At 40.7% G+C, this 14104-nt stretch overlaps 1 protein-coding gene across 2 annotated transcripts in view; it reads right to left on the reverse strand.

Moving 5' to 3' along the window:
* Nucleotides 1-4427: 4427 nt before the first annotated feature.
* dpysl2b (dihydropyrimidinase like 2b) overlaps nt 4428-14104 on the reverse strand; it is a 32454-nt gene continuing 22777 nt past the window's right edge. For both annotated transcript variants that reach the window (XM_020630566.3, XM_020630567.3), the window contains exons 9-14: nt 13887-14043; nt 13662-13803; nt 13378-13548; nt 9363-9542; nt 9093-9258; nt 4428-7641 (exon numbers count right to left, since the gene is read on the reverse strand). In XM_020630566.3, coding sequence (XP_020486222.1) covers nt 7550-7641; nt 9093-9258; nt 9363-9542; nt 13378-13548; nt 13662-13803; nt 13887-14043 — 908 coding nt within the window. In that variant the 3' untranslated portion in view covers nt 4428-7549. The remainder of the gene's footprint in view (nt 7642-9092; nt 9259-9362; nt 9543-13377; nt 13549-13661; nt 13804-13886; nt 14044-14104) is intronic.

The following is a 14104-nucleotide window of genomic DNA, read 5'->3' on the forward strand; positions in this document are numbered from 1 at the left end:
GTTGCATGTCTATGTATTCCAGTAAAGACTTCATCTGTGTAACTGAGATAACTGTGTTGACACGAAGTGTCCACAAGAGGGCTCTGTATTGCACAACAAGAGTCACTGTGGTGATTTTACTGCTGGGACATAAACGCTCTTCAGATACTCTGAATGATCTGTGATAATCTACTGGTAGGCAAGACGTTATACTGATTAAATAACAGAATGTAGTCTATATTAAATCACATATGTATTAGAAAGAAGGCTTATCTCTCCTGGTGAGAAAAATAGGTAAGCTGAAGTTTTTCCTTTTTATAATTTTTGTCCAAAAATTAAATCAAGTGTGAAGCCTAATTAGGATATCATTACAGAATGAGAAAACACAAATTCTGCTTTGATTCAAATCTCAAATATTGATTTTATTCATAGTACATTTGATCATCTATTATACATTCCTCTGAGGGAGGAAAATAAAAGTGCATTTGAAGTAAAAAAAAAAAAATGCTTTTATTTCTTTATTTTATTGTTAAAATACAGAAAATTATGGATTTTCACCTGAACGCAATGCTAGTAACATGCATGGCAGGTTGGAAGATGATTCAGTTTACTATTGCACAATGAATACTGTAAAAAAACAATAAAATAAACCAACAGGCATTTTACCATATTACATGAATGTATTGTATTATTCAGACAGTGAATGCATTAGTATGTGACACAGATTAATTCACCACTGAAACAATGAGCAGATCCCTCATGACTGTGACAACACAGCAGAATGGTGAGCCAACTAGATGACAGCACTGCCACCTAGTGTCGAACCATTTAATGCATCCTTGTAGTAGGATTTCAATGCATGTATTGTGCAGTGTAAATAACTTCACGTTGTATCAACACCCTGCTGAAGTGTCCAGACAGAAGTAAAGACTAAAATAAGGTGTTTGAATAACGTAAGCGTCCTGTTCAGTCACAGGAGTAACAGACAGGATACATTCACACCTACATGCAATTCAGTTCTTTCCAGGTCACCTAACCTTCATGTCTTTGGCTGTCAAAGGAAACACTTACACATTGACAGAACATAAAAGTGCACACAGAAAGTCTCTGTCGGCCTGGCTGGGTTCAAGACAGAACACGCTGACTCAGAAAGACCAGAGAACCACTCAGCTACCTGCTGCCAACTCCAGGTGGAAATTACCAGTCTCTTTTTCTATTCCCAACGTTCACATCAAAGACTTGTTTCTTATGTGGCATCACCTTTTTATATCACTGATGATGTTATGCTACTGTATCATGAGTTCTGTAGTAAGTTTGAAACATAAACCGTTCAGTCCAGTGTCACAGTAAAGGCCTCAGTATGGCTGCTGCTCCTTTAGCTGACAGTCCTCTCTCGATGTCTTACAAGGTTATTCTTTTATTCTCTGTGCTTTTAATTAATTAACGGACATTTACATTTTTTACTGCGACAATTTGTTTCCATCACTTTTCATTACTGAACCAATCACAACATCAGAGAGACTTTCTGAAAGTCTGCTTTACATTGACATTGGAGTTTCTCTCTTTCTTTTCTTCTCTTTTACTTTTAAAATAGTTTGCCTTTGGTTGGACAAAATGTCAACCATGCTTTTTTTTTTACATTTTCATTTAACCTTTTTCCACTGAAATCAGAGATCTCCTTTACAAGGGAGAACCAGAGTAACAGAAACACACTAACTGTCAGTATACAGAGTACACCCACTTGTTTTTCAGTCTCCATAGGGTACAACCACTTCTAAATTCACACCAACGATTGAATGACAATGTGGCATGCTGCAATTTTTTTTTCCTAGGATGGTGAAGGGATGACCCTCCCTCATCCCTACTCTATCTCTAATTGGCTCATACGCACTTACTAAATATTCAAAAGGAGTCTTACACATGTGCTCAGTGAGCTTCACAATAAGTCATACACGTCTGACTTTATTGAAATGAATAATAATAATTTTTTTTATGTTTATGTCCAGTTCTGAGGTCATACTCCTGAGCTCATGAGCTCCCAGTCTGTCAGAGAATATATTTTAAAATCCTGCTGCTGGTTTATAAAGCGCTTAAAGGTTTAGAGCCAAAATACATTAGTGACCTCCTGATTAATTACAAACCATCCAGACGCTCAGGTCGTCTGGGACAGGTCTGCTCTCTGTCCCCAGAGTCAGAACCAAACATGGAGAAGCAGCGTTCAGTTTCTATGCTCCTTATATCTGGAACAAACTCCCAGAAAACTGCAGGTCTGCTGAAACTCTCAGCTCTTTTAAATCGAGGTTGAAGACTCACCTGTTTACAGCTGCCTTTCATTAAACAGCTTTAATAAGATTTTAAATTTTAACTGTACTGCACTGTAACTTTTAACTCTTTTTATATTTATACTTTATTTATTTCAATTAATTTCATTGAATTATTTTTATTTGAACATATGTTCAGATTTAATAATTTCAGTGATTTTTAAATGTTCTATTTTAATGTTTCTTTTCTTTCCTCTGTCATGATGCTTTTGATGTCTTGTGTGAAGCACTTTGAATTGCCTTGTTGTTGAAATGTGCGACAGAAATAAACTTGCCTTGCCTTGATGTTAAAAAGCGATGCTCACTCAACATTCGACCTATTGGATGGACGCCTGAGTATGATGACCATGCTTTCACAACATTTTGATGTCACAAGCAAATAGACATAAACATACAGTATAGCTTATGTACACTCTTTATGACTTGTTTTATGGTCCGCTGGGATTCAGTGGTAGAGTAGATCATTTCTCAATCTAATGGTTTGCGGCTTGATGTCTGGCTCCTGACACTGAACCCCAAATGGCTCCCAAGGGCACATCAGTGTGTGAATGTGTGTAAATAACACAGATGGGCACTTTATGTAGCAGCCTCTGCCATCAGTGTATGAATGTGTTTGTGAATGTGTAAATGTGAGCAGTACTGGTAAAGCACTTTGAGGTGTGCCAGTAGCGTAGTAATTTGTAATTTATTTCAAGGATAGCCCCTTGAGATGCATCATCTCATTTTCAAGGGGGTCCTTAGTGGATCGTAGTGGTGTAGGTGCCCTGTGTACTGTGGCTGTGGTCCTCCAGGCGGTTTGAATCCAACCTGTGGCTCCTTTCCCACATGACACTCCCCACTCACTCTCTCCCAGATTTTCGACTCCATACATTATCCTATCTCTACCACAAAGACCCCCAAAAAAACCAGAATAAATCTTTACAAAAATAACACTTTGAATGGTCATAAGACTAAAAATGTGTTAGGCTATATAAGTACAGTATTACCATTATATTCATTGCATTTCACATCATTATGGTCAAATTAAACAACTAATACGTCTATGTTCAACACATTGCACTGTTCTCTTGCTGGCCTTCTTCAGGGTAATCCCTGATCTTTCATTGGACTTTATACCAGGAAGTAAAACACCGCAGCTGATAACAGACGGATGTTTAATGTCTACACGAGGGAGCTCCTGCATAAAAATCCCCTCATTAAGACAGATTTAATAAGGAATTGTTTTATTCAGTTTGAGCTTCTGATGTTAGAAGATTCTTTCACATTTTCTTTAACAAGTGAGCCGTCCTCTGCAGGCCAATGTCATCTTCAATAAGTGAGAGACTATTTTTAAGTCAGTTCACTCACAAATGCTGTTGCTAGTGAAGCTGTCATGTTTTTCTGTTTGTTTCTGTGTTTGTTTCTTATTGTGTCTATATTTCATGACTTACTGGCAGCTCAAAGTCAGCAACAAAAGAGACGCAGATCTGTTCCCTTTTTTCTTTCCTCTTTTTTTATTCTTTGAATCCTTGTTGTTTTTTTTACATCACCATTTGTGGGATTTGACACATTTTCCACAGTGAGCAAGCATCCCAAAAACCCCACAGCCACCGAGACAAATACCATCACACAGTTTCACTTTCACAAAGGGAGGGGGGTGGTGGGGGCTTACAGAGAGAGGGGGGGGGGAGGGGTGGGGGGACGAGAGGTTCTCAGAGGGGTAAGACGGAGTTCAACATCAGCATCAGCAACCTCAGAGCAGAAGTAAGCTTCTCTCAGTCTGCAGCACGGTGCGTACATACATATCACTCATATATCATTAGCATAATATGGCATAGAAAAAGCATCCAAGCTGACAGAGCATTACAGGAGTATAAGTGTGTGTCTGAGTGATTGGGGAGGCATGGGACACGTCGAGGATAGAAGGAGCTCTTCTTTATATCCCACTCATTTCTTTTGCAACGGGTTTGGTGTGTGTGATGTGTGTATGTGTTTGTGTGCTCTCACTGCTAATAGATTCTTTTCATAGCAGCAGAGGATTCTGAATTTTAAGCAACTCAGCACAGGATTAAATAGAATAATTACAAAAACCTGTGTGTGTGTGTGTGTGTGTGTGTGTGTGTGTGTGTGTGTGTGTGTGTGTGTGTGTGTGTGTGTGTGTGTGTGTGTGTGTGTGTGTGTGTGTGTGTGTGTGTGTGTGTGTGTGTGTGTGTGTGTGTGTGTGTGTGTGTGTGTGTGTGTGTGTGTGTGTGTGTGTGTGTGTGTGTGTGTGTGTGTGTGTGTGTGCTAATAGCGCCAGGTCAGGATGGGTTGCTAGTAGCAACATCCAATCTGACAAGCGTTGCCATGACAAACAAAAAAGCAGAACCCTGCGAGAGTGGAGGGGTCTGTCACTATGGCAACAGCAAGAAACAACAAAGGAGCCAGAAGAGAGAGAGGGGGGTGGGGGGGGCAAGGGAGAGAGGGCATGAATGAAAATGAGAAAGAGCAAAAGGGAGGGAGGGACAGAAGGAAAGTGAAAGGAAGGAGTGAGGAGGAATATACAAGCATGCCTTTACTCTCATGAGGGCTATGCCTGCTGCCTATCTGTGTCTGTGGACTTTACCCGTATACATGCCCACCCAAAGTTAGTGTAAAAGTAGTGAGAAGTGTGTAGATTGTGTGTAGAAGAAGAGAGGGAAGCTCCAATGAGCTGGGAGTATCAATACAATGTTAAAAAAGGGAGATGACGGAAGCATCACCCAGGCAAAAGGGATCTAATCCCTCACTTATGACTTCAAAAATCTTGTTGTGTGGTGTGTAATTTGCCATGTTAGTCAAGTTCCAGTTTCCCATTCCTATCCTGTTTCATCTTTGAACGCCTCCGAGACATGCATTTGTTACATTTCTGTCTTTGGATTCTTTAAATACATGTACAATTTGTTACGCTGACAGAGTTCACCTTCTACGCTTCCAGGTTAATCAGAGGGAGAAAAAAAGCTTGAGAACAAGGTGCTGGGTAATTTTTATTTCTATATATGTATCTATGTATATGTGAGTCATCCAGGGGCCAGTTACATAAAGAGTAGACTAGAAATACTGTAGCTTACTCTTCTCCCTAAACCTTCTAACTATGATCTAATTTTAAGCCAGTATTCATTTAATGCCAAACCTAAACCTTGTGACAACGACGCATTTCCATCAGCTAACACAAGCTAAAGCTATCTTTATGCTAGTACAAGAAGTGGGTCTTTAACAATCCTTTGACTTAAAATATGTGTGAAAATATTTATGCAGGAGCTGTTTCTCATCATACAAGTCTAAAGAATGCAAGGCCAGGTTGAAATATAGCCCAGACTTACTGTACATTTATGTAACCGACCCCTGGCTAAGTCTGTGTTAGCGTGAGCCTTTCTGTGCTGTGGGGGGGGGGGGCTGCAGAAATATGGTGATTGGTGGCCAAGACCTTGTTGACACAAGAACTAACAGAGGAAATCAGATGCTTGGCTTAATGAAAACCAGATCCTTCAAAAAGGAACCGGAGCTCATGAGGGCTCAGCCCGGGGGAGACGTCCCGTCCACAACAGAAAATAGTGCAGAACAGGAGCCGGCCGTGCGTGTCCCATCCCTCACACATCAACACTGAACACTAGTCAGAAGTACATTAGCTCATGTCTACTTTCAAGCGTAAATCAATAGTGCTCAGCCCTTAGGCACCTAGTTACAGAATGACACTAAAAAGCAGTTTGACAACAAGTTAAAAACTCTAAAACATTATAACATTTCAAGATATCGAGCGTTTTTTCGTCTTTACAGGGGCTCTACCGACAGAATAGACCCCACGAAATCGCAAAATCTGGCACCTTTGAATCGGTTAATCCTGGCTATTTTACATCTTTTTATCTTACAACCTTCACTTACCTCAAAAAGAACAATAACACAAGAAAAGATCTAACTATCAGTACAACTTCTGTGGGTTTCAGGCACATAAAGAGTAGAAAGGAAAAGAGGGAGTTCAGATGAGTATAAAACAGTCCCATGTGGAGGAGGAGAAACATTCTGTGTGTAAATGCACTGCTTGGTGATGAGCGGTTGTCAGGTGCTTCAGCAGCTGTCAATCAAAAAAAAATGCTGGACCTTTTTATGACTCACAGGAATGCAAAAGAAGCTGGAAAAAATAAGACTGCTGCGTAGTTATGGCACCTTTCTTGCACTTCTAAAAACGTCTCTAATGTGATGGCGTTAAGAGATAAGGCAAGGAAAGGTTCAGTTTGAAATGACACCAAATACAACTTCCTCTTCCTCTTGTGATCTTTCCTTCAATTCTCTCCGCTTGACTGTACCCTGATGCAAAGCAATGAAATGCTCTGTTAAATACCTGCCAAAGCTCCTCCTGCTCTATGAGACTCACATCTCTAAGGCAGCTGCCAAATATGAAGTATGGTTTTTCACTTTTGTACTTTTGCACAGCCACAGTTGGGAAAACATTACATGAGAGCCAGTGCAGTGAGAGTTTATAACCCTTATGAAGGATTGCTGTTTTGTTACATATTTTTAAATCTAAAGCCCATTCATTTCTTTTAGTAATTTGGGTAGCTGTGTGTGACAGATGAAGTGACATCGGCGTGTGTAGCAAATTCAATGCAACTTACAGTCACAGAAAGCCAACAGCTTGAAGGAAGTTCTGGTTAAAGGAATTAGGTGTGAGACTGTTTAACCTCAGGTGACCGACAGCTCGGCCTATTAATGAAAAGCAAGAAAAACAATACTCGTTTTGTACCCACGCTCCATTTAAATTACTCCTACGATGAAAACAAAAACTGGAAATACAACTGACATTCTGCATGGAAATCATCCACTTTTCTTAACTGTAATAATTCAGTTTAGTCTCACTTGATCCCTCTATAAAACAACAGTAAAACAAACATGAAAAGTACACATGGCAGGGAAAAAAATACAGTATAAAAAAACAAAATAATCAAAAGTGCTCAAATAAGGAGTGTTTTCATTTTTTTCTCTTTTTCCATCAAAAGAGGCAGACCTTTTTTTTTTGTTGTTGTTTTTTTTTGTTTCTAACTGTGTCCTCTAAGATCAGGTTTTGGAGAGGAGAGTGGGTGTGTGGAAAAGCTGCGAAGGAGGAGGTGAAAGTTCGAGGCTGACAGATGTCCGTTCCAGGGGCTGTGAAGAGTTCGGCTCCAGGGTCTCATTACAGGGTTTCTCGACCTCTCAGCTCCTTCAGGACGTCCTTCCTCAAAGCTTTGTTTCCCTCCTCTGCAGCTGAGGATGGAGCTCTAACCCAGGCTGGTGATGTTCGCCCTGCCACCAGGTGGTGCCACGATGCGCTGGGTGTTCCTGCGAGGAATGTTGTCATCAGCCTGAGCACCTGTTGGATCAAACAGAAGGTTGGCTACGTCAGTTTAGCATTCATTACTCTATTACGGGTCATTTATGCTACTGAATCTAGTCTTGTTCATCCCAGAAACTGACATTTTGTCTATTCTGTTGTCTGAATTACATGTAGTCAAAGAAGCTAGTTAGCCTACTTGCAGAACAAACAAGCTAGTTTCTGCACCGTTGCTTTAATAACCAACTTTTTTTTAAATTCATCTCTATCAGAATATACAAGAGCAATTTTGCACCACATAAAACAATTGAAATATCAATCCCAACTAACTATTAACTTAACTTAAACTCCTTGCAAAAAAGTCTGTAAAACTCCTGACAGGACACATAGGGTGCGTTCGAATTGTCATTTTTGCTTAGGAAGGTTTCTAACTGAGTGAAATGACCCGGAAGCATTTAAGTGGCGGCCATGATAAGAGCCGTTCGAATTCTCTAAAATTTAAGGAAAGGTGGGTCAATGCTTCCTTTATAACCTCCTTTAGGATACACTGGACCATCCTTTACGAAAGGTGATGGTTTCACTTTTGTTACTTGTAGCCTGGTAGTCTATATTGTTTTTATTTCAATCCCAACCTTGTGGTAATTAGGATTATTTCACCGGTAAGAAGGCACAGGGGAAAGTTTTTTAGATTATCTTTTTGTAGTCCATTTTCGGAACGTTGTAGTTTCACCACGGCAGACCCACGTCATTAACCTCCGCCGGCCCGTCGCATTTAATGACGTCACCTAGTGGAAATGTGGTCGGATTATCAGAGCAACAAACAAATCCTTTATGAATTCTCCTAACATCTTTCCTTCACCTCATGACATTTTCCCCAGGGTTAAGGCAAAGTGGATAGTGAAAGGAGATAGAAGGGACAATTTGAGTCCATTTCGATCCTTTGTATTTGAAATATCTTATATATACCAAATGCTTGATACTAACCCTTGAAGACCTTTAAAACATGTTCTTGTTATGTGTATGACTAAAAAAACTGTGCCCGGAAAAGAGACGGTACGTAACAAACGAGGAATCCTATTTCAGATTTGATCTAAGTTGAACTCTGCATTGATTTCAAGTGTGTATGCCATGAGAGGATCTCTTTTTCCGGCGCGTTTGATGAAATTAATTTACTTGGTCAAAAATGTCAATCTTCAATGCTGGTGTGGAAAGGAAGTCATGAATGCTGCTCTTTATGCAATTGTGTGCAAAGTGAAGCTAACAGTGACCTTAGCAAACCTTAGCTCAATTTATGAATGTCTGTGGAATCAAGTAGTAGCCCGTCACAGGAGAAGAGGAATAAAGCGTCCACATTATATTTCATGATGTGTGTTTGTAAGCCTTGGTTTGAACCATTTTATCATGTTGACAGACAAATCCTTACATTTGATGAATCATTTCAAGTTTCCAGAGTAAGCATGTGCAAAATAAAGGTTGTCATCTGCACTGACCAGATAGGCTGAATCCAGACTGGTGCAGGTTACGGACAGGCTGGTTGGGCTGCTTGGCAGGTGAGGTCTTGGCAGAGGTGGAAGGAGTCAAAGTTTTTGGGGTAACTGACACCTCACAGACAGGACCATCGTACAGTCCTCTGGGTACACCTCTTAGCTCAGCCAGCTGGATTTGAGGAAACAGCATGCAACAGTTAAAAAATTAATATTACTCATTTAATTTTGGTTCCATAGTGTGCATAACTACATCAAATGAGAACAGTATTGTACCCTGCTGCGAGCTTTTATCCTCTTGTAAACGTAGTCAGGGAAAGGTTTCCGGGCCATGAAGCGTCCTGAGCCCTCAGTGGTGTGGAGGGTCCCTTCCTCCAAGACGATCTTGCCCTGGCTGATCACCACAAGAGGCCCGCCACGCACCTCTGTGCCTTCAAAGATGTTGTACTCCACAGTCTGTAGAGGAGAGCAGTCCCATTAAATAACAGAAGGGAAAAGTATGTTAGCAAGCCTAGCACCAATGAATACATACCAAAACAAATGTATTTATCAAGTAAAAGAGCAATATGTAAGATATCTACCGCATTAAATCATTAAATGACCTTACTATATGATCAGACATTAAGGAAACATGCTATGTCTAAGTGCTGGCTTCTCTGATAGCAGCAGCCAGTATGTCCTCCTTCTAACTTTAGATTCTGCTCCTGAATGCTCTGGATTTGTTTGAACAAGACAAGGTAGCAGTTTTAAGGCACCCCCCCACACAGCCATTTCAGATGCCCCCAGGATTGCCCGGCAAATGGCAAACCAACAGATATTGCAACGTTGGAAGCTTCAGCATTTATCTTAAGAGCTTCACGACCAGATCTGTGGTAAAACTAGGATAAATATTGAAGATGTTTTTGAAAAATGGAGAGAGGTTACAACACAGAAAGGTTTCAAGACCGATGCAGAGCTGGATAAACACTGAAGCTTCCACAATGAAAACCTGTGTGCAAGGACTCTATAGGGAGAAGGGGGCGGGGGGAGACAGACCTCTCTGTTTTGAATTTTGATTGCAGTACCGATTTTAAACACTAGGCGTCAGAGTTAAATACTGCCTATAATACAACGTATCATCACTGTACTGCAGCCAGATGTTAAATTAAAATCAATCTTTCATTTCTAAGCTAGCTTTCAGTTATTTAAGGTGTAGCTTTCTCTTTGAATATCTATCATATAACAAATGCAATACCAAGTCTGTTCAAGAATGAGAATACATTTTCTAAATTATCACTCAGACTAAATTATGGATCATGTATTATAAATCATATCCATTAATATATATTACATTGTAAGTATGTTTCAGTGAGGTGCTGTGTTGTTATTCAATCTCTTTCAATTTAGCAGCATTTTGCCTTATACTTATATATATAATATAAGTGCAAAATTTGGATGCTGGTAGTGTAGTGGTTAGTTCACACGCCCCATGTAGGGAGGCCAAAGTCCTCTAAGCAGGCGGCCCACGTTCAAATCCAGCCTGTGGCTCTTTTCCGCCATTTCATTCCCCACTCTCTCTCTTCCTGATTTCTGACTCTATCCATCCTATCTCAAAATAAAGACATAAAAAGCCCCAAAATAAACCTTTAACAAAAAAAAAATGTGCACAATTTTCATGTGGTGTCTTGATTATGAGAGATGGTGTAGTTCTTGTCTGTCAGCCATCAGATGTGCTCATGTGATGTTTTATAACAACTGCTCATATCTCCCAACACCGTTGCCAATATATTAAATCATCACAGAAAAACCTTCAAAGCAGAGATACAGTGATTCATCTGAAAAAGCATTTTTTTGTACCTCATGCTGTTTTCTGCTTTAGGTCACAGTTTGGTTAAAGTCTCACTCAGCACTAGCTGATAGAGATGGACTCTCTGCATGTGTTCACACAGGATTCCACTGTGTCAAATTGCCAGAACATTTATGGATTAAAGTGCACTTGTGAAAGGAGCTTAACTGATTTTCCTCACAAAGAGTTTAAAGTGATCTATTTGGCCTCGGTTGTATGCCTCTGCAAATGGCCCAGATTTTGGTTTACATATAAAGTATGAGAGTTAACCAAAGGAAGAATACATTAGCCGTAAAACAAAATGATGTCCTAACCTACTGCAGGCTTACATTTCTCAGCAGGACATGTGAGTGTCAGATGATCCTTGTTGTGACAACAGAGCGAGAGGTATGTGAGGGGTAGATCGAGAGGAGACTGTAAACTAATCGATCACAGGTGGCATTGTTCTTTTGGAAGGGTAGACAAATAAACATTAACCCGGTGTAGTGAAATTTCCTGCAGCTGTTTCTGAGATATTGCATGCAAGAGAATTAGAAGGATGTGAGATCGAAGACATTCCACCGACACAATCTAAACTGTTCATCCTTGAGTCCAGGTGAATGGTTTTTCAAAACTCTGGTATATTACGTCCAGGTGTTCTCTAGAGCCATCCCATTAAGAAGAATAGCATGGAAACAATTATCAAAGAAGAGTTTTTAAGGACTACACAATGTGAAGTTGGTGTAAAACTGTCATCACTGTCTCATTTCATCCTACTGTACATTCGACAAGTAGTGGATGAAGCCTTTACAGTAGTTATGAACAAGACGCTTTTAGGGTGGAACATTTATTTTGAGATTTGCCAACCACATTCTCATCATTAAAGCCTCGAGTCTCACTGGATTCTGTGCTAAATGTTGGGCTTTCATGCCTTTATTTAGAGACAGGACAGTGGATAGTCAGAAATTGACTGCGGGAATGACATGTGGGAAAGGAGACACAGGTCAGATTCAAACCAGGTCTATCCGCTTAGAGGACTACAGCCTCTGTACATGTGACACATTGGGATGCTTGTCCCAACCACTAGGTTCCTATTTTGGGGAGTTTTATGCCTTTATTTAGTGATAGGACAGTTGATAGAGTCAGAAATCGGGGTGAGAGAGAGAGAGTGGGGAATGACATGCAGGAAAAGGGCCACAGGTTGGATTTGAACCCAGTCCACCCGCTTGGAGAACTAAACCCTACGTACATGGGGTGTACACACTAACCACTAGGCTACAGGCACAGTGAAACAGTCCCACAGAGGCCTCAATCCTCAAGTCAGAGCGAGGAATAGAAAAGGTCGTAGTGGTCTGGGTGTCAGGGTGTGTGTGTGTGAGTGTGTGAGTGTTTGGACAGTTAGTGAGCAGACGTTGCCATGTGACAAATTTGGAAGCCGAATGACTACCCTCTCCTAAAAGCTGCTGGAGCTTAAGCTGAGGTCATGGCAATCTGGTCGACTCAAAATGCCTGAGATGAGATCACCACTAGGCCAGACTACCCTGAGACACACACACACACACACACACACACACACACACACACACACACACACACACACACACACACACACACACACACACACACTCTAAAGGAGCAGTTTCCCCCATGAACATAAATCCGTCATTTTCTGACTAAGCGGAATAAAGGAAACCAAAGAACATGACCAGCTTAAGCAAACGCATTCCAAGAACTTACACACAGGCAATAGTCTCTCTTTCACACACACACACACACACACACACACACACGGTGATCTGCCTGTTAACAATCAGAATTGATGTGTTCCAGCACCCTGGCAGATTTTAAGGATGACATCACTCCTTGGATGCTGTTTGAGGCCCACGCCCTGTTCAACATTCAGACGGTTAAACAACAAAAAGTGGACTAATAAACCAGATGCTCCATTACATAAACTGCTGTACTATTTGTTATCATTATTATAAAGTAGTGGAATATTTGTGTTGTATCCATGATGTGTTTAGTTTAGAATCACAAGCTTACTTGATATATTAGAGACATTAAAAATAACTTTTAACCTAAATTTAAGTTGCATGGCTTCCAGGTTTATCTATATGGTTTGGCTCAGCTATCTTTAAAAACTTCTTAAAACAATACAGTCTCTTTTTTTGGTTTTTGATTGTTGTAAAACTGTTTTTTTATTCTCCCTTTTTTATTGTTCTTATAAACTTTGGCCAATATTTGCAACTTTAGAATATGAAGCATGTTCTGATATGCACTGCAGCTATTTTAATTTCAGATATTGATCGATTGTGAGAGCCAAAATGGTGTTCATTTACACCAACCATATGCATTACTCTACCTAACATTTAAAGCCACCAATATGTTGAATTAGAATAAACACACTGACTTTGGTTTCCCTTAAAGGTCATACTATTACATGCATAGCAAACACACATCTAATGTATAATCATGTTAAGTTTGTACCGAGTTGTGGCTCTTGGCAGAGATTATCTTTGTGATGTCAGGGTCCCACAGCACCAGGTCAGCGTCTGAACCCACAGCGATACGACCCTTACGGGGGTAAAGGTTGAAGATTTTGGCGGCGTTGGTGCTGGTCACTGCCACAAACTGGTTTTCATCCATCTTACCTGTCACCTGGAACAAATCAGAGCTTAGAGTGAGAGCAGCACAGAGGTCACTGTCCATGGATGATTGAATCCATATCACATGATGCCTCATATGAAACATTAAAGTGTAAGTGTACGTACCACACACTTGTCCCAGATGATGGACATCCTCTCCTCAGTGCCGTTGACGCCTTCAGGAATCAAGCTAAAGTCGTCTTTGCCAACAGCACGCTGGGCCGTGTTAAAGGGACAGTGTGCGCTTCCTGTCACCTGAAGGTCACCGCTACAGAAAGAAGGGGCTTAGTGGTTACTTATCATGATAGAAAAGTTTTCATTTGGATTTTTTCAGAGGTTAGACGTTCTTACCAGGAGAGCAGGGAGTTGAGATAGTCGGGCGTGGTCGGGTCGGGGCTCAGGGGAGGGGACGTGACGTAGGCAGCGGCTTTAGCCCAGTTCTTGCTCCAATAGTGAGAACCGTCTGTTCCCAGGCTTGCAGTGATTGGCTCTCCATAGACCACAGTTCCTGGAAATTAAATCCATTATAACACAACATGCTCTGATACATGCAGGTAATGTAGCTGCTA

Source organism: Labrus bergylta, chromosome 17, assembly GCF_963930695.1.
Source record: "Labrus bergylta chromosome 17, fLabBer1.1, whole genome shotgun sequence".
In the NCBI taxonomy this organism is placed as follows: Eukaryota; Metazoa; Chordata; class Actinopteri; order Labriformes; family Labridae; genus Labrus; species Labrus bergylta.